General features: G+C 33.9%; 1 protein-coding gene across 1 annotated transcript; it reads left to right on the forward strand.

Moving 5' to 3' along the window:
- Positions 1 to 366: 366 nt before the first annotated feature.
- Positions 367 to 5,791, forward strand: LOC149159375 (putative LRR receptor-like serine/threonine-protein kinase At1g67720). The gene is made up of 13 exons (XM_089434280.1): positions 367 to 457; positions 574 to 1,114; positions 1,410 to 1,897; positions 2,061 to 2,187; positions 2,285 to 2,356; positions 3,364 to 3,456; positions 3,710 to 3,781; positions 3,904 to 4,345; positions 4,486 to 4,612; positions 4,779 to 4,844; positions 5,026 to 5,224; positions 5,362 to 5,494; positions 5,585 to 5,791. Exons 1-13 carry the CDS (start codon positions 367 to 369, stop codon positions 5,789 to 5,791), a joined length of 2,658 nt encoding a protein of 885 aa, XP_089290406.1.
- The last annotated feature ends 15,865 nt before the right edge of the window (positions 5,792 to 21,656 follow it).

Below are 21,656 nucleotides of genomic sequence, written 5' to 3' on the forward strand. Positions count from 1 at the left end.
TTTTATTATAAAAATAAATTAGGTGAGAAAAGGCAAAAAGTAGCCTCTAACCCTAAAAACTGAGAACCTATTAAAAAGGTTGAAATTGAACTTCAGATTTTACTCAGCTCAAACCCCTTCACACTGTCATGAGAAGTTGGAACGGAAACCTCAGAATCTTCCTCCCAATAGACTTTCCCACGACGCTGCGTCCCACAGGCCGATTTCTGTCGCCGTTAAATAAATGAAAAAAGACTTAAGAAAGGGTGCAGGAATTCGCAGACTCGCGGGGATCCTGCTGCAGATAGGAAGCGTCCTGTGTGAATCCTTCGCTTCCAATTTGCTATTCTAACTGAAAAGCACCTTTCTATGAAAGTACGTGAGACGATGGACAAAATTGGCTATGGTAAATGGGGCGGTTGGACAGCACCACTAACTTTGCTTCTATGTTTCGTGGCTGCAACTACTGCTCAACCAGGTCATTTAACATTCTATATTGAAGACAAGGAGTAATTTCAAGGATTTTCATTTGAATACATTGTATTATTATTGTGCTCATTGTTTATTTGTTTTGCTATTGATATTGTTTTACAGGATTTTTGAGTATTGATTGCGGAAGTAGCACAAATTACAGTGACATAAACAATATAAGATGGGTCACTGATGATAATTACATTGACCACCTCGGTCAGAGAGCAAACATAGGGAATGAGACAGAGGAATCCTATGGTCTACGCTTCTTTCCAAAGCCTCTCATCAAATCTTGCTATCACTTGCCTGTAGAACCTCACGTGCCTTACCTCGTAAGGTTAACGTTCTCGAAATCATGGTCCATTGTTAGAAATTACAGTGGGCTCCAAACAGAGATAAGCTTCGCTTTCTCTATTGAAACAAACGGTACGTTGTATATAAGAAACCTAACAGTCGACCTAGAAGGAACTTATGGTGAAAGGATATTGGCTAGTTCTGGCACAGTGCTATACATTTGCTTGGTCAGAACCTTGGAGTCTGATGATCCTTTTATATCTACTATTGAATTGAGGAAGCTGCAAGATGGAATGTATGGACAGGTTAAGCCAGGGACAATATTGAAATACATATGGAGAACTGATATTGGTGGCAATTCGGAAATTAGGTAAGCATTTTGAACTTTATATATTTACCCATCATAATTGTCTACCCAATGGTATTGGAATTCATATACAAATTTGAACTTCACAAATTTAACAACCTAAAAGACAAATAGGATATTTTTATATAAATTGCTGATTCACAAAATATTCGACAATCAAATAGACATGGACTCGGTCAATTATCTTTATTACAACAATAAATTTATATCATGGGAGAGCCACTTTCGATGCAGTACGGCTTGTAATATTTTTTTGTATGGCTTGAATTTAATGGCTTTGTAGGGTTAATTTGTGCAGGTATCCTTACGACAACTTTGACCGCATATGGAGACCAAGAATCCCTTCGAATAATTCAAAGTTGGGCATGCGGGAAGTTGTAAGTTCTAACGGGGCAACATCAATAAACAATACTAAAGACCTTCCTCCACCTGCTGTCATGCAAACGGCGTGGATTTTGAACAGCCCTGACCCGGCTCAGTTCTCTCTAGGACCATTCGACGAAGGAGGGAAAAGATCATTACTAATTTTGTATTTTGCAGAAGTCAAGATGCTAGATATCTCTGAATCCAGATCTTTTTACATCACAATAAATGGTGGAAAAAGGTCGGACACCATTACTCTGCCACGAAATTATTCTGCTCTAGAGCTCACAATCCCATCCAATCAAACAGATGACTTCCAATTTGCCCTTGTGGAGGCCACTTACTCCACCTTACCTCCAATTATCAACGCTTTTGAGTACTACACCGTGTTTGATACCCGACCCGCGACAAATCTCCAAGATAGTAAGTGCCCTCACTAAACTTCTAATATTCAAAATTTATGATTTGCACAACGTTCTTAATATGTGTTATCTGCATATTTCCCATAGTTACATTGACTTCGTTTTAAATGGTTACAGTGAAGTGTAATAATTGAATACCTAACAAAATAGTTCTTAAAGTACAGTTGAGGCTATCGTAGCTATCAAGGAAATGTTTAATATGAGCGCTTGGATTTCTGATCCCTGCTTTTTGATCGAGTGGGATGGAATTCACTGCGATAATAGCACTTCTGTAATAAGAATTTCCGAAATGTAAGTTTCAATTTTTGTGTTTTCTACCTTTCTTTGCTTTTATGGAATAGTAAGATTGTAATCTTTCAGGAATATCCAAATGTCCTTTTGTTGACAGCAATTTGTCTACGATGAATCTGAATGGATTGGTTCCTGAGCAAATTGGACAACTGACTGCGTTACTTAAAATGTAAGTATAATTTTATAATTCTGTATTAACATTATTTTTTAATTTTAATATTAAAAAATTATAAATATTTAAAGAGTTAATTTTATAAAAGTACGGTGAGATATAATGAAAATTTTATTTATATATTAAAAATATAAATTAGAGAAATTAAAAAATATAAATTAGGAAAGAGATTAAATTTTCGTGATTTTATTTAAATATTATTAATCAATTTGTAAATGAATATAATATTTAATATAGGAAAATTTGATTTAATTATTTTTTAAACAAAATTAACTTAAAGACATAACCTAGATTAAATATTTCACAACCCAATTTAATCTAAAATAAACATATATAATTTATATTAACGTTTCGAATAATTTTTTGGCTTTTAAAATACTCACATCTTAAAATTTTAATTATTTGAAAGTAATATATCAAAAAATTATTATAAATTTATATTAAAATAATAATAATTAATAAATATATAAAATTTTATTTAGTTTTGAATTAAAAACAAAAATATTAATTAATTAATTTTAATCTTTAATCTACGTTTAAGCGAAACTTTAATTTATCAAGCCTTTTAAAAAAATTAGTCAGAATATTGAATTATAAATATTATTTTTAAACAATATGATATTTAATATTTATAATAACATCTTAATATAATTTGATAATAACGTTATAATATGAGTTGATAATATTATTTCGAAAAACTAGTATCGATTTATAACGTCGCTTTGGGTAAAATATTATCTGTATATATAACCAGAATATAGAGATTTATGCACATCAATTTGTAAGTTACAAAGAAAAACAGTGGATATCAGGAATACACAATCTTTGATGAAACGGTCATTTATAAATCTCAAGTCCATTTCATATAATCTATCATGGTGCTGGTTAACTAGAGACACTCGAATCCTTAAATTTAAATTTATGTATTGTTTTTCATTTTGTGCTTTTCAATTCTTTGTTTTCATTCCTAAATAAAATTAGACTGGGTAAGTATTAAAAAACAGGATTGTCAATGGTCGATCAACCAGGTCACTCGACAATAACAATCTCATGGGACCTTTGCCCGACTTTTCGAATTTAACAAAGTTGGAGAGACTGTAAGTTGGTTGTCGATATAAATTTTTCAGTGTCTTTTCTGCAGACTTTCACCAAACATTTTCAGTAAAGATTGGTTATCCACCATTTTCTTTGTGACACAGACATTTACAAAACAACAACCTCAACGGTAGTCTTCCAGACTGGCTATCTGCACTTAAAAACCTTAAAGAATTGTAAGGCTTCTTTGCCCTCCTATTTCCTTATGCAAATTCTAGGTTATATCGATTTTTAATCTTTATCTGAATATTACAGGTTTGTAGAGAATAACAATTTCAGTGGTGAAATTCCTCAACAACTACTGCATAACCCTTCATTGACACTCAAGTAATCAAATATCTATTTATATTATATACATCCAACATTTTGAATGCCAAAGACAATTATTATTAATCCAGTTGAAATTCTAATTAATCTGACTGAAAATCTCTTTCTTTCATCTGTACCAGATACTCTGGAAACCCCTACCTATCTACTCTTGATTCAGTGGAACATAAGCCTCCGAATCCTAGACACAAGAAATTGAGGGAACAACTTGCCCTCGGAATAACACTCAGCGGAGTTCCAATCATCGTACTATCGTTGATAGCGGGTATTGTTGTGTATCGGAAAAAGAAAGAGTGCGTCACAACTGAAAGCAATGGGGTGGAAAATGTTGTGCACTTTACGCCCAAGGAATGGATTGACGCAACTAATATGGAACCAAATTCAGCAAAGACCTGTGCCTTCACTCTAGATCAGATGATGACTGCCACACAAAAATTTAGTGTGAAAATCGGAAAAGGGGGCTTTGGCCCTGTGTTCTTTGGTAAATTGCCGGAAGGAAAGGATATTGCGGTAAAAGTTCTCTCATTGTTCTCCAAGCAAGGAGTTCACCAGTTTCTAAACGAGGTAATTCTGAGATTCTATTTTTCCATTTGGACATAGTATCACAGCTCAATTTCTAGCTGCAATCTTGTAGTGGCTTTAAACATATTCCCAAATAAGCATGCAGAGTAAAATGTATAACTCCGGGTTCATTTGATGAACAGATTGATGTTCTTTCCAGAGTTCATCACAAGAACTTAGTGACTTTACTGGGATATTGTAATGAATCCAAAGAACTTATGATAATCTACGAGCACATGTCCGGAGGGTCCTTAAGGGATCGCCTTTATGGTAAATATATAGATATAACTTTCTCATAAATATAATGGTGTCCAAAGGTAACGATTCTCATTTAGCTCTTACTTTCCAAGGGATCGCCTTTATGGTAACTATATATAACTCTCTAGTAAATATAATGGTGTTCAATTCTCATTTAGCTTTTACTTTCTTTTCCCAGGTCCTAACGCAGGTTCGAAACTAAATTGGAAAACAAGGGTGAAAATTGCTTTAGATGCAGCACAGGGTAGTTTTTTCATGTCCTCTTTGTTGTGATGTATTTTATTAGGATTTAAACGTTGGTAGATGTAGACTCTATGCTTCAAAAGGAAAGCGACATACTTTTTCAAGCAATTTCTTATGTAAATTTCTATTTTCTCTTAAAGGCAATTAATGCCTAACAAAATGTCTGCCATTTTTATTCGAAGGATTGGAATACATGCACGTAGCTTGTACTCCGAAGATTATTCACAGGGATGTGAAAACAGCAAACATCCTTCTAGACAACAATTTAAAAGGAAAACTTGGTGACTTTGGTCTTTCAAAGATATGGATTGATGAGGAGGATGGGGAGGCTTCTCATGTTACTACTATGGTGAAAGGAACGGCAGGATACCTTGATCCAGAGTATATCACACATAACTTGTACTCTTTTTAAAATATTAGTGATGGTGAAGGAATTGAATTGTATTTGTTGTAGAATCTCATCCTTTCATTTTTCTTGCCATACTTAGCTCATATTTTCTTTTTGTTCTGTTTAACAGGTATTTTAGCACTCAAAGGTTGACAGAGAAGAGTGATGTATATAGTTTTGGAGTAGTTTTGTTAGAGATCATATGCGGTAGACAACCTATAGATGCAAAGCTATCTTTAGACAAATTAAACGTCATTCAATGGGTGAGGAATCTGGTCATTATTCTTTAAGAGTATTAAAACTGTTTTGTGATTCATAAAAACTAATGATAATATTGATGTTCCTATTTACAGGCTACACCTTTTGTGGAGATGGACACAATTCCCGGAAAAATAGAAGAGATCATTGACAAAGAGTTGAGTGAAAATTACAACATAATGTCCATCACTCGTGTTGCCAATGTAGCCATAAGATGTGTGAAGGCTGAATCGTTTTGCAGGCCGAGTATCAGTGAAGTAGTTGCAGAGCTGAGGGAGGCTATTAAACTTGAGGAGATGTAATTCCATAAGGTCGCAACATTCTGGATCTGGATGGAAAGGAGATCAGTTGTTATCCGAAAACAAAACCATACGTGTATAGTGGTTTCTAAACATGCATAAAAAAATGATTCTATCTATCTGCAAGTTCCATGTGCAAATAGTTTGACATCCCTCACTAATGGAAAGCAATCCAAAGTAGTATGGATTATTTTAAGTTCAAATATCTCACGAGGTACTACACTACAGATTCCATTGTTCTTTTCTCAAGCTGCAAACCTCTAAAAACAATGTAACCAGTGAAAATGCTAACTAGTTAAATCAGAAAATCCAAAATTAGTGCGCGCACATGATGCAGAATACCAGCTCCTATGTAGAGCGAATTTAGGTAAATTGTCACCAAGATACCATAGAACAAACATCCAAAATCTTAAATTAAATCTGGGGCTAGTTGTGATAATAATCGGAAGCCATGGCATCTACTAACCAAGTTTTCCAGGTGTGTCACGTCAACCTTAATACCTCTAAATGTTTTGTAATCCAATTTTAAACAAAAGCTCTCAGAATTTAAGGAAACCATTTAAAGTAAAAACTAAGCAGTTGAGTAGTTGGAATTGCATATTAAAGACTGAAATTTTACGAAAAGAGTCGAATCAGATCTTCATCAAAGGATTTTATCTGGATACGATCAGGATCATCCCATGGCCTTGACATGATATCCACAGGAATAAACCTTTCCTCCGCCTGCCCCGAAGGCGTGCAGAGAGGAAAAAGGAACACAATCAGCACAACCTCAAATCGTCCAACCACAATTATAGAAGAAATGGGGAGGCTGCTTATGGTTTATATGAAAACCACCGAAAAATCTAAACGTTTATTTGGTGAGATCCGAAGGTTAAGATATGTGATCGTTTGTTATTCATCGCGTCTCTTAAGCTCGAAATTTGAAAATAGAGACGAATGGTTGTGATCACTTTCCTCATCATTCCTTAATTTATTCATTCCATTTATGAAGGGAAATTTAATGACGGTGTTTTGTTTTCATTTCTACTACTTTATTTTAAGTTTTATGGGAATTTATGATTGTTTTTTAAAGGCATTTGTTTTTTTTTTTATAATTTTATTTTTATTTTATGTTTATTTTTATTTATTTTTATTTGGCCGAGTCAAAATGTTTACACAACGGGACATTACAACATCTCTTTCATACAAGGCTAGAGAGCATCTCTCGATGCAACTATATGTTCTAAAATATCAAGTTTATAAATATGAATTATTTTAATTTTACTTTATTTTAATGTAATATGTTTATTAATTATTTTTTCATGAAAAAAATTGTTTCTAATTTTTTTTTTTTAATAAAAACAACATTTCAATAAGATTGTGAAGATTAGTATCAACCCCATTCGAAGGATTCAAGGGTTTCGAACATCGTTCCTTCCTAATGGTCACATTATCATGAGAATTGGGACTGATAGAGATCTTAGGAGAGGAGGATGAATGAATCAGTATGGTCTCTAGATGGATATCAAGGTGAAGGTAGAGAAACTCGATATCACTCCCCACCAAATTAGTAGGAGAAAGGTCTCCAGAAAAAGTCCCAAATTGAATGTGAGTAGGGTTAGGGCTATCAGTCAATGAGTCATCAATAGTGGAGGTTGTCCCATTCGCATCAAAAGATAGAGTGTGGGTAGATTCCAAATTGTCTAAACAGGGAGCAATTTCTTGGTACATATAACAATGAAGAATGTTCAATATAATCAGAATGTGGCAGTTGAATATGTGGAGAAATAATATGCAAAGGACAGAAAGTAGAATTACGAAGAGAAACAACACATGATACCAAATCATTATGAATATGTTACTCAGAACATGTCACAGGTGGTGTGATTTCAAGCTTACTTGAGAGAGAGTGCTGACCAATCTCCTGAGCCACCGGAGAGTGTACAGATGTCAATGGATGACCCCCATTGCGGACAATCTCTGATATTCCATGTCGCTGATTTCCAAATCCACACAGGCACTCAGTAATAATATGTCTAACATTATGACAACCCAGACAACGAAAAGGAATTGCCCAATAGTTAATTCATTGCCTAGTAGAGAATCCACCCCAATTGAGCTCCATCTCTGCACAAAGGTCAACAGAGAAGTCTACCTCCACCAAAATCCATGTGATACGTTTATCTCTTTGTAATAGGCTTTCTTCCTATGGGAAAGAAAATTTACCAATGGAATTGTCAATCATCATTAGTGATTCACGTGACCAGAATACGAGGGGTAAACCAGGGATTTTAGCTCAAAATCAATTTCTTTTGTGGAAATTCTAGGTATGGATCAAAGCCCACATGCCAGTGATGTAAAGAGAGGAAACCACGACCATGAACCCAATATGATCCCAAAATATTCACAGCATCATCATCATTAATAAAGTGGAAGCAAAACCATTGATTGTATAAAATGTTGAAAAGAGGAGAGTACTTAAGAATATGGTGCCAATGTTCTTTAACCCAACAAGCCATATGAGATTCATAAATTCATGGATAAATCCACTTACCCACCAAATCCTGTTGTTGTAATCCTACCACCCGGTCCCAAAAAACATCGGAACCAAAAACACATTTATGATAATCTGGATCAACCTTAACTGCCTTCTTTTTCCACGCATGATGGAAAAACATTTTCGTGGATACCACATTCGGGTACAATATCTGATGGGGATAATGAAACATTTGAATCCACATGTATAGTTGCATGTACAGGAGATGTCCCAAAGGGCTAGACTCTCGACTTGGCGCATCCACGACTCTCTACCTCAATAGTCGCATGTACCAACGCATCAAGTAATGGCATGCCATCGTCCCAGTTTCCTTCAGTATCAAGTGACATCCTACCGATAGATGTAAAGTCCAGTTTTACAGAGAACATCTCCGACACTCTGTAATCCCACTTATATGTGCACCAAAGTAGAGAGAATTACCAAAAAATACCTTATGTAGTAGTGTCTGAAAAAACTCGTTAAAATATGTAGACAAGGTAAATTAATGTCGCTTATCAATTATTGACCCCACTCGATGCAGGTCATCACCAGATCAATCTACTAGGACACCCCTTCAAATACAATAGTTTGGCCAATCACCACTGACCAATGTCCTTCAGAAAATCTCATCAAGCACACAATCAATAAATATCTTCAATGAATACACAAACCATTAATGGATTTCCCCTCTTATAATCAATGGACAACTTGGACCAAAAAGACCATGTAAACAATCACATTAAGAAGAAAGACCACATAAACAACCACCTAGTGTGTCTCATATAGACCACAGAGTAGACCAATAACTAGAGTGGAAAATAAATTGTTATTAGTGTACCTTGAAACAAAAAAACCAGTAGAGATCCATGATATCGCCCAGAATCAGGATAAAATTTGAATCTAATTTAGATAATTATGCTTAGACGTGTTACACCCAAAAACACCATCAATTGCACCAACGAAGGCTACATTTAATCCATCTACCTCCACACTTTCACCAAAATTATTGCCCTTGTGAATTTTGTGACTAATGCTTCCATAATCCAATCTCGTATCCTCAATGTCTGCTTCTCACAAAAGTTGTCATAGCGATTTTGAAGTAGGAATACTTTCTGCCAACGGATATTATGTAATTTACCTCCACCATCCTTCAGGTGAATCTAATCCATGTTGCCGATGACAGTCAGGAGTTCCAACATAACAATGTGTTGATAAAATCAACTAGTGGATAGAAGTAGCGTTCAAAAAAATGAAACAATAAAAAAACACATATTAAACACAATTGATGGAGACCCTAGAAATTACTCCAACTATGTTATTGCCTATCCATGTTCAGCGAAAGTGCCTCCATTTTTCCTCTCACCAAGCACCTCTGTTGTCGGCCTCCATCACCCTAAATCCGATCAGTTGTTGTCGGCCTTAATCGTTCTGCTTCTTGAAGAACCCATCAACAACGTAAAGACTAACCCCTAATACTTTACCTTTACCTTTTTTACTAGCACCTTGTATCAAAAATTTTAAGACGAAATTAAATTTGAAGACAAAATATTTCTTGTCTTAAAAGCCCCCTCCATATAGCAGCGTCGAATGCAATGACAAACAAGTTGACTCTAATCATATTAACAAAGATAGAAGGGACAAAAGAGGAATTAATGTCGGGAAAATTTTTCCAGGAAAATTTGTTGCGTTCTTCAGAGTCGTCTACCCCACCAAAACGAAGAGCCCAACAAAACATTGTCTTTATATAAGGTAACATGAATGGTAAGCGAAATAGTAGCCTTGGTATAGGCACAAGACAGTAGTAGCCTGCAAGCTAGAGGATGTAGGGCACACTATCAGAGTAAATTTTGCAGGTGTTTGATAATATTGTCTTAAATTGATATGGTTTTGTCTTAATTGTTAGTTTTCTTAAATGGGTTTCATCTTAGTTGTCATTTTCTTAAGTGGCCATTGCCCTAAATATAAAGTTTTGTCTCAAACTATTTTTTTCTTAAATATAAAGTTTTGTCTTAAAATATTTTTGTCTCAAACTGTTTTTGTCTTAAATATAAAGTTCTCTTAAAATAATTTTGTCTCAAATTGATTTTATTTTAATTAAGACAATTCAATTGATATTAAGTTTTAATGTAAAATAATTAAAGTAAAAAGTGAATTTTTAAGACAAAAGATTTATTTTGTCTTAAAAAAATGTCTTAAAATTTCCCTTCGTGTAGTAGTGGCTTCGCCAATAATTCTATGAGCTCAAATTCTTAGTGTGAGTCATATAGATACTTCAATTTCTTTAAAGTACCATAAAAGTCTTAAATAGAAATAATATTATAACTCACTTCTTCGCGTACCCTCACAACAATGAAGGCATATGATTTCTTGTCTTTTCTCTTCCATATGGCAAGCTATGTATCTGCTGTAAGTTTGGTAGGTACATTGTCATCCTTTCCTTGACAAATATCACCCCACAAATTGTTAAAAATCAAAGTGTGTTTAACATTTATAGACTATTTTAGGTTAGTTTTTTGTTGTTCCATGCCAACAATGGAGATGAGAGAACCCATTTTTCAATAGAACTCTTAGTTGATCCCTTTCCCCATGCCCTTTCCCAGTGGATAGGTCTACTAAATTGAATGTCTTCGGAAAAGGAAGGAGAGCCCTTTGTTGAGTGACATGTGGATGACATGAGTTTCTAAGAATTTTATTTTTAGAGTGACACCATATATATCCACCATGCCATGCTCTTCAACCTTTGGAAATAGAATGCTTATTGTTGGGTAAATTTATTGAGTAAATTAACACAAATATTTTAAATATTAATCCAGGTTTGTAGAACTTAGAAGCATGTCCAAAATATATGGATATCAATTATAATCAGCTTTAGAAGATAAGTTATGGAAACTGAAGGAAATGAAATTATAAACTAATTAGAAGTGCATATTATAAATATAAAATTCAACTAAGTAACTTCTAATTCAATATGTAATAAGCAGGATAAGTGGCTCCTAACTTAGGAGAACCAGATTGACCTTCTTCTACAATACTACTTTATGAACAGAAATAAAAAAACCACCAATGAACAATAGCTTAAGATAAATAAAATAATAATCGAAGAGACTCCTAACTAAGGAGGTACTTGCTGTTTTTCATTACAAATTCATTTATCATTAATGCCATTATTAGAAAACTGGAAATTCATAAAATCACTTGAAAACAAGAAAGATGAATTTTAGTTTCTATTCATTGATCAGATAAAAGGAGAGTTTAACTTAAACACTGGTTTGTCCCATCATATAAAGATTAAAAGTAAACTAATATTCATCATCAAACATTATAAATCATAATACATCTAATTGAATAAACAAATCTGAAGCAAAACTAGTTTATGAAAATTACGCTAAATTAACCATGAAGTGTACTTAGCTTGGTATGGGGGCCCTCCACCCTTGCCTTGCACAATTAAAGAGATTATTAGCTACTACAAACTCAGTCAATCAACCACAGCATTGAACAACAAAAAAAGACAGAACAGGTTCCTCAAATTAACTCAAAATATTCAGAAGTCTCAATATGAAATTATACAAATTCTACATACATAAGCCTTCAATGTTTTGGCTTAAATAGAGAAATATGAAACAAACTAATCTAAAACGTCTCTAACAACGATGTCTATCCTTATCCTATTTATCAAGGTTGAACTCATCCATCCAATCACTCAAAATCTGGAAAATCTCGGGAAATCCTAAAATTGGCCTATTTCTTAGGGATTTCCTGAGTGACTGATCCTGTTTGTCCGGCTTTGACCGGGACTGTTTAAGCTCGGTTTGAACGAACCAATATGAATTCATTCAATATTAGTTCCTAAGCTTTCTAGAAATGTGCTTAGCTCATGCCCAGGTGTTCTGCAAGTATGAGATCAATGAAACCATTACGAGAATTTCTGATCCTGTCAAAAAATGCACTTAAAATCCAATTTTTATAAAAACATTTAAAAATTGTAAAACTTAGTTTATATACATGAATATGCATAAATTGGTCAAAATGGGGTGTATATGATGGTAAATGGATGGATAACATGGAAATTAAGTGTATTTAATTAAGCAAAATTAGATAAAAAATGAGGGCCAACATCTCCCCCTTGCTGATGTACAAGCATGTCCTCATGCTTGCTTCCTTCTCTTGGACCTTCTGAGCTCTGATGTAAACCCTATACCTGATCCAGATGCTTCCTGTTGTGCTGCTTGTAGTAGACAGTCAATTCCCTTGTACTTCTCTTCCTTGTAGATTGTAGCCTTGACCTTTTGTTTTTCATACTTGTTCTTCCATAAGTTTTTGTCTTTGAGCCACCTGAAAGCTTGTCTGCAAAGAAGATCATTCTTTGTTTTCAGTTTTCCAACTTCCTCATTTAGCTTTTCATTTTCCTTGACCATTTTTGCATTGTTTTTCTTGTATGTTTTGTTCTCTTTCTTCAAATGCCTCTCTAAAATTCTGCTTATCTCCAATTGATCTGTTAGCTCTTTTATTTTGCTAAGTTGCAGCTCTTTTTCTAATTCTTGTGTGTCTTTGGCAAATGAAGTGGCTTCAACATTGTCAAAGTATGAATCTTTCTCCAATGCTTCTTTTTCCAATCTTTCAATGATTTCATCAACTTATTTTTCTGTAGAAGGTGTTTCAACAATCTATACCTCAAGGTCTTTACTACTTGTCTCTGCTGGACTTTTTCTCCTATGCCTCTTGGGAGTGGATATGAAGGATGCTTCTCTCTCAACCATGATAGTATTTTGTTGCTTTTTTGACCTTGTCCTTGGATAGAAAGGTGAGTTCATTATGCTTCTTATTTCCTGAACTGGTTTATACTTTTCCTCTATGGCTTGTTCTTCAAGATGATTTTGAACTAAAAATTGTTTCCATACTACACCCTTGGCTTTCACTTGATATTCTACAAGAACTTTGATGAGTCATTGGTGATAGATTTGGGCTTCCTTGGTTTTAGTCTCGTTTTTCACATTCTCTATCATTTTAATCAGATTCTTAGAGAAGAAATATGGAAAATTGATTTTCACTTCTCCTTTGATATGCTGGAGCAATTTGACATGATAAAGATGCACCACACTGTTCCCTCTGTCACACGTGAAAAACCTCTGAATAATTAAAACCAATTCTACCCATCGCTCATTAAACCATTTCCTAGGTATGCCCTTGGTTCTATCAAATGATCCCTTCCTATTTTTCTCTAAAAAGAAAGTCCATCCCTTTTCTTTAAAGTGTAAGCCCTTATGATACTGTTCCCCTGACAGTGGTAGATCTAAGGCCTGAGAAATGAATTCTGGAGTCAATGGGATAGCTAGGTTTCCCACCATGGTTTGGTCTTGTGCATAATTGTTTATAAACTCCCTGGTGATGCTTTCATTGTGCCCATTAAACTTTTGGAGGAAGCCTATAAGACCAGCCTGATAAAGTTTCTCTATTGTCTCTTTTTCCCAATGCTCAATCTGGAATTCTTTTGGTTCTATCCTGGTAGCCATATGTTCTGAAAACCAATTTATATAACCTTCCACTGTCATCATTCTCATTTTGAAACTAAAAATCATGCATACATACAAATATTTCTTGATTCATTCATGCATTATGGTAATATGGATTACCTCCTCTCTCATACTCTTTAAAAAACAATGAAATCAACCTTGTTCAACCTCTGTTCTGCTACAAAAAAACGGTTCATTGTTCTTCAAAACATTGTTCTCTATATATAAAAATCATAAAAACATTTTGACCATGTTTTTATTGCTCCTTGATTCACAAATCAATCTCTGTTTTTTTCAAACTCATAAAAAATCCCTGTTCCGTTTCAACAATTATCACTGTGCAGTGAATGAAATGAATTTTCCCATACAAACCATACATGAATTATGTCCACTTTATATAAAAAATAGGAAAAACTGAAAACTCTGTTTTGGTGTAAAACACTGTGTTAATGTTTTTAAGAAAAATCATGCCACAATGTTCTTTTGCCCTATGAATTTTTCTTCTACATTGGAAAATTCATTATACATCAAACTGAAGTGATTTTAGGCTTATTTTTTGTAAAATCAATTAACAAATAGCTCATAGTTTCTTTCGAAAATTACTCACTATGCAACACTCTATTTTCTCAAACAAAATTTGACAATTTCGTGGCTAAATGAGGAAGATTTTATTTCTTTTACCTGCTTTCGATCAATCTCGATATTTTCTCTGAGTTTTAGCCTTGTTTCCCTGCGTTTCACAACATTACTGCCATTAAAACTCTCCTTCAATTAACTCATAATCCTCATGTATTAATAGATGGCAGAGTTAAGCTACTCGGTGGCAATCGCTTAGCTTTCTAAACTGGAGTTTTAACTCGTTTTTGACATGACACAATGCAATACTTAATACAAGTTCTGTTCCTTGAAATCTGCTAACAACTTATGACAATCCGGAGGCGATCTCTTACCATCCTTTATGGGATTCCTTGAGTTTGGTGGAGTGCTCAGTCAACCTTAACGTTGACAAAATCACGGTCTCCTATCTTCTTGAACCGATGCCTTCTTCCTTCCACATCTGCCTATATATTATGTGTTGCTTCATCAGTTCAGGGTTCTTGCTTTACGCATCCCTATCTCCTTCTTTGTTTTTGTTTTGCTTCTTATTCGTCCAAGAGTGTTGTATGTGTGCACATGAATGCACAACATTTGACACCTCAACCTGGGCGAAATTCGTCTATGATGGTGGAAAAAAAATGTTTAATTACGGAGCAGTAGTTTATATAGTGAGCAAATAGGCATAGTTTGCAGTGTTTGAAGCATTTGTATGTTTGCTTGAAGCTTTTGACCATTTCTACCTTCCAGCTCATAGTCTGACTGCGTACCTTCGACTGCCATATGTTCTGTTGACAACGTTTCCTTTTCGTCCTTTCCTCCACGGTGGTCATGCTTGTCTCATCACCGTAAATCGTATTTTGTTCTACTCATGTGTTTGTATGCCCATACCTCCATTCCTATGTAAACCATGCAATCAACCATTTCATTGCATCATTAATCGGTCATTCATTTGTATGCCCATCGAAATGCATCATTTCGACTTTATTCACTTGGTCCTTAATCATAACATAGGTATATTACACTTTGCATTTTCATTATTTTAATTTAATTTTAAAATGACCCTAGAATGGTCATGTTTAAAATTAAATTCTTATGACACTAACCTTTGTTATTTTTTTGTAGGTCAATCAAGGGTTTGAATATCGAGCCTTCAATTTTTGATCCATATGCTTTAATAAAATAACTAGGATTATTGTGATAGGTTATTTTTTATGATATGGGATGATGGTATAAGGAATGTAGGATTAATGTGATGGTATTTTTTTTTGTATGATGTGGAATGATGGTTAAATGTAGGAAAGGGTAATGAATAGGTGATGATAGTAGTGGTTATAATAATGAAGGTAGGAATAAAATGCATATCAAGCACTAAATTAGTCTAAACAACTTCTAGATTTTTTTAAAAGAAATTGAAATTTTAAGAGCAAATTTTTTTACGTACTGTACTTGTACTCCCATAAAATATTTGATGTTAATGACGTCTTCTGATCAAATGATAGTTGACAATGTCTTTGATAGTTCTTCTAGGATATATTGAAATGTAGAGACTTATTTCCGCTTCATGTTTTTGCATCTGACATTGATTCAGGATCTTCGAAAGTTGATGTTGTTTAGGTCCCTTCTACATTTGTAATTGATGTTTCAGGTCCCTTCTCACATGTACTTTTCAATAATTTTTGTATGTTGCATCTGTCAGATAATACATGTTACTTCTGCATAATCACATTTCAGGTCCCTTTTGCACAATATTTTCAATGATGTATCAGACCCTTTGGACATGTAATTCAGGTTCCTTCTGTAATTCAGGTGCTCAAATTATTTGCATGGTTTTATTACAACTTCCCCCTTGCTTATGTTAAGACTTGTCCTCAAGTCTTGTATTTTTTTGGAGGATTATTTCTACAAAATCAAACAGATGTAAGAGTAAAACAAGATAAAGAATTCATACAGGCCAAACTAATTGGTTTTCCTATATGAATTCGAGTTTGCTTTGTGCTAATTTCCTCGATTTTCACAAGCAAACTTATTTTATTTTTTATATTTTTTTTATTCTTCTGGAATTATGGAAGGCTATTGCTATGTTGTTCCATTATTTCCAGATCAGTGTCTGTTGAAATTCTTTTCATAAATTCCTCTTTATTTACAGGCTTATTATAGAATTTAAGCCTATTTCCATTAACTACAAATGAAATAGATGCTTTATCAATTGTTTTTATTTTGACAGTTCCATTATCAAATATCTATTCTATCTCATATGGCCCTAGCCATTGAGTTGTAAACTTTGCTTTGAAATCCTTAAACTTGGAGTCAAACAATAATGCCCAGTCTCCTTTATTGAATTTTTTTTATTTTTGCTAAATCGATCATGCCATTTTATTCTTTACTGCTGCAAAAGAGATGTGTGTTTTACTGCTTTCTATCTTATTTCATCCAGTTGATTTAATTCCATGACTTGTTGTTGTTTTTCTTCAGATAATTCCATTCCCAACTTTGTTGCTAGTTCGAATGTGTATATTTGAAATTCTATGGGTAACAGGACTTCTATTCCATACACCAATTGATATGGACTGAACCCAGTTGTGTTCTTCCATGTTATCCTGTATGCCCATAGTGCATCTCTCAATTTCTCTGACCAGTCTTTTTTGTTCATTTGTACAGTTTTCATCATGATATTCTCCAGGATTTTGTTTGTTGACTCCACTTGTTTGTTTGCTTGAGGATGGTACGGAGTTGATTTTCTATGTTTGATCTTGTACTTCTCTGTAAGATCTCGAACAAGTTTGGAGGTGAACTGTGTGCCTTGGTCAGTTACAATCTATCTTTGTGCTCCAAATCTGACAAAGATTTCCTCAAAGAGAAATGTGACCACAAGATATTTTCTATTTGAGTCATTATAGTTTTTCCTTTTTGATTTTGATTTTCTAAATGAGATGTTTCAACTTTTTCTCCTTGTTCAGTTGGTTCTTCTACGATTGGAGGAGAATTTTTACGTAATACTTTCCCAGACCTTAAATGGACATCATTGATGGGAAGAATAGAGTATGTTGCTTCTTCCACATTGTATGCTGGTTTGTCCATTTTGTTACTTGGATTTGCTACTCGCTGAGCTAGTAGTTGAGTTGGTCTAGGTGGGGGTTGATCTGAAGGCAGTTGAAGTTGTTGAGGTTGAGTTAGTAATGGTGCAAGATTTTGTTGTGGAAATGGCATGGATTGTGGATATTGTTGGAACTGTTGGTATGGATATGGTTGTTGATATTGTTGCTGGTATCGCTATTGGTATTATTGAGGGTACATTTGTTGAGGTGGCTGGTTTTTATAACTGTATACTCTCCAACCTTGTGCAGGTTGGTTCTGATATTGTTATGGAGGCCAAGCCTGCTATGGCATTGGGGTGTTCCATGAATTTTGAGGAGGATATTGATAGTTTTGTTGAGGTAATTTTTGAGGAATCCTTGGCTTCCAAGGTATCCTTGGTGCCACATAGTAAAGACCATCTGCCCCTTATACTTCTTCCATTGGATTCATTTGCAATTCTTTCAACTTTAGATAGTTTTCTGTTGAATGATTTTCTGTGCAAAAGCCACATACCTAAATACTGTCTAAAGGACATTATCTTAATGGATGTTTCTTCCTACACTTGGGACAAAAGATCGCTAAGATTTGATCTTGTTCTTCTTTATTTTTGTTAGCTTTCAAAACATTTACTTGTGTGTGCTTAGAAGATCATTTATAAAGTTTTCTAGCAAGCTCCCTATTTTTTCTCTTGTTACTCCTCCTGCTGCTGACTTTGAAGCTTTTGAACTAATATCTCTTCTTCCAGTTTTTGATCTTCCTCTAGAATATTTTTTACATAGTTCCACAAATTTCATTAAATGGTATTTTTGAAATATCTCCCTTGCCCATTACAGTAAGAATGTCAAGATATTCATCTTTTATACCTTTAAGAAAGATTGTACGAATGGTATCAGGGTTTAGAGAGTTGTTTATATTTTTGAAGATTGTAGAGAAATCTTTCCAAATACTCTTCTAAAATTTCTTCTTCTTGTTGTGTCATTCTAAAAATGTCCTCTTTCGAGTCTCTAGGCCTACAATAGGATTGATACTTTTTAAGACATTTTCTTCATGTCATCTCAAAAAGTAATTGTATGTTCTCCTAAACCCATAAACCATTTTAATGCTACTACTTTCAAAGTAGCAGGAAAGAGACGAAGCTTGTGTATGTCATATGTGTATCCATAAGTTCTACACAAGATATCAAATTCGAGCATAAATGAGTCAAGATCTTTTGTTGACATTCCATAAAAGTTAGGCAACATAGAAGGTGGAATGTTTTTCATTTTCACTTCTTCTCCTAATATTGCTGTTATATCTAATATTGGAAAGACAAAAGTAGCTTCCTGATCATCATTATTTTCTTGTTCGTTATCATGTAGTCTTTTGTTATCATACTCTGTTTTTCTCTTCTTCTCTTTTTCTTTCCGCTTCTTCTTGCCTTTGTCTTTGCCATTCTTTTTGTTGTCTTTCATATTGAAGTCTTTGTTCTGGAGTGGGGATAGTGGATCCTTGCCCTTCTTCTGTCATAGTTTCAACTATTTCTATAATAGCATTTGAGATTCAACTTGTTGTTTGTTTTCAAAAATAGGTTGATCTATTGGTTCAAGAATGGGCTGATCTAATTGTTTAACAATTTTCCTTGTTTCCTTTGTTTTTTGACAGTTGGTGTTCCTTTTGGGGTTTGTTTTCTTTTTACTTCCAAGGCTAACAAGGTTTGTCGTTCAATTAAAGTCAATCTTTGTCCTATTCTTTGTTTCTCTTCTAATTCCTCTAGAGTTGGTTTACCAACAACTGGTGTAGTTAGTTCTGATGGTCCTGCCCCTATGGATGGTTGAATTTTTGGGGGGTTTTGCTTAATGAATCTACCTTTCTGATCTCTATCTCTAGGCATAAAGAAACATAACTAAAAGAAAAACTAAATTTTTGTTGTGTTTTTATTTTTTATATTTTTCTTTTATCCTCTAATTGACTATGTTGATGAATGCTTCCCCAACAACGATGCCAAAATGTTGGGTCAATTTATTGAGTAAATTAACACAAGTATTTTAAATATCAATCTAGGTTTGTAGAACTTAGAAGCATGTCCAAAATATATGGATATCAACTATAATCAACTTTAGAAGATAAGTTATGGAAACTGAAGGAAATGCAATTATAAACTAATTAGAAGTGCATATTACAAATATAAAATTCAACTAAGTAATTTCTAATTCAATATGTAATAAGCAAGAGAAGTGGCTCCTAACTTAGGAGAACCAGATTGACCTTCTTCTACAATACTACTTTATGAACATAAATAAAAAACCACTAATGAATAATATGTTAAGATGCATAAAAGAATAATTGAAGAGGCTCCTAACTAAGGAGGTCCTTGTTGTTCTTCATTACAAATTCATTCATCATTAATGCCATTGTTAGAAAATTGGAAATTCAGAAAATCACTTGAAAGCAAGAAAGATGAATTTTAGTTTCTATTCATTAATTAGATAGATGGAGAGTTTAACTTAAACACTGGTTTGTCCCTTTATATACAGATTAAAAGTAAACTAATATTCATAAAAAAACATAATAAATAATCATACATCTAATTGACTAAACAAATCTGAAGCAAAACTAGTTTATGAAAATTAAGCTAAATTAACCATGAAGTGTACTTAGCTTGGTGTGGGGGCCCTCCACCCTTGCCTTGCACACTTGAAGAGATTATCAACTACTGCAAACTCAGTCAATCATCCACAACATTGAACATAAAAAAGAAGATAGAATATGTTCCTCAAATTAACTCAAAATATTCAAAAGTTTCAATATGAAATTATACAAATTCTACATACATAAGCCTTCAATGTTTTGGCTTAAATAAAAAAATATAAAGCAAACTGATCTAAAACGTCTCTAATAGCTATGTCTATCCTTATTCTATCTATCCAAGCCGAACTCACCCATCCAATCACTCAAAATATGGAAAATCCCTTGAAATCTTAAAATTGACCTATTTCTTAGGGATTTCGAGAATGACTGGTCCTGTTTGACTAGCTTTGATCGGGCTCGTTTAAGCTCGGTTTGAACAAACCAATATGAATGCATTCAATCTTAGTTCCCAAGCTTTTTAGAAATGTGCTCAGCTCGTGCCCAAGTGTCCTGCAAATATGACATCAATGAAGCCATTACGAGAATTTCTGATCGTGTCAAAAAATGCACTTAAAATCCAATTTTTATAAAAACATCTAAAAATCGCAAAACTTAATTTATATACCTGAATATGCATAAATTGGTCAAAAATTGGTGTATATGATGGTAAATGGATGGATAACATGGAAATTAAGTATATTTAATTAAGAAAAAATAGATAAAAAATGAGGGTCAACATTTATGTCAAGGATTGATTCTACATCAAAAGTTATATGAAAGGTCATAGACCTCCTTCAACAAAGAAATGCAGGCATCAAGCTTTAACTGAGATTCTTATGAGGGAGTAGATTTGACCTTTATTAGAATGCCCTAAAGTCAAATCCCGATTTGAATTCTATCTCCTTTTCCATCTACGATCTCTAGAAAATCAAGAAAAAATATGCTTTCAAATTATCAAATCATTTAACAATTTGTGTAAGGAGATATGGAGTTCCTCTTGATTTTGGCAACCCACAAGAATGAATTCACGTTCTATGCATCTGAGACATGCACCTTGGAATTTATCGTGGTTGAGAAGAAGTCCTTGAATAAGAGACCCTTGTGATTTCCCTTCACCCACAAGGGTGATGCATCTCTAGGGTTTTCAAATGTGTTATATAGACATAACAGATTACCACTAAGTGGGAACATAGATGGAGAAGTGCCATGGGAGGGTAGAGAATCTCAAGTGACATTACAAGTTGTAAAAGTGTCACATTTATCACAAAGAGCTGAACAAAGATTCTTAGAAATAGGTACATAATGACATATATTCTCGGAAGCAAATCATGAAGTTATAAAACACCCTAGGCTTTTATACCACTAATAGATAGAAAGAATAACTACATGATTTTCATTAACTCACATCATGCGTATGTACAAGAGAAACCAGCTTTGGATTTCATGTTCTAAGAGGTTTGAATAACTCCTATAACTCTTATATCAATCCTTAAAAATTACATATCTAACATCTACTTTATTAACTTTTTCTAACAAGTACCATTAATCCAATTATAAA

The sequence above is a fragment of the Pinus tabuliformis genome, chromosome 5_2 (genome assembly GCF_031772625.1).
Source record: "Pinus tabuliformis cultivar Carrire ecotype Pingquan chromosome 5_2, CPIR1, whole genome shotgun sequence".
In the NCBI taxonomy this organism is placed as follows: domain Eukaryota; kingdom Viridiplantae; phylum Streptophyta; class Pinopsida; order Pinales; family Pinaceae; genus Pinus; species Pinus tabuliformis.

Coding starts and splice junctions, on each gene's coding strand:
- LOC149159375 (XM_089434280.1), top strand. CDS start 367: ATGGACAAAATTGGCTATGGTAAATGGGGCGGTTGGACAGCACCACTA. Junction 458..573: donor TGCAACTACTGCTCAACCAG/GTCATTTAACAT, acceptor ATTGTTTTACAG/GATTTTTGAGTATTGATTGC. Junction 1,898..2,060: donor CGCGACAAATCTCCAAGATA/GTAAGTGCCCTC, acceptor CTTAAAGTACAG/TTGAGGCTATCGTAGCTATC.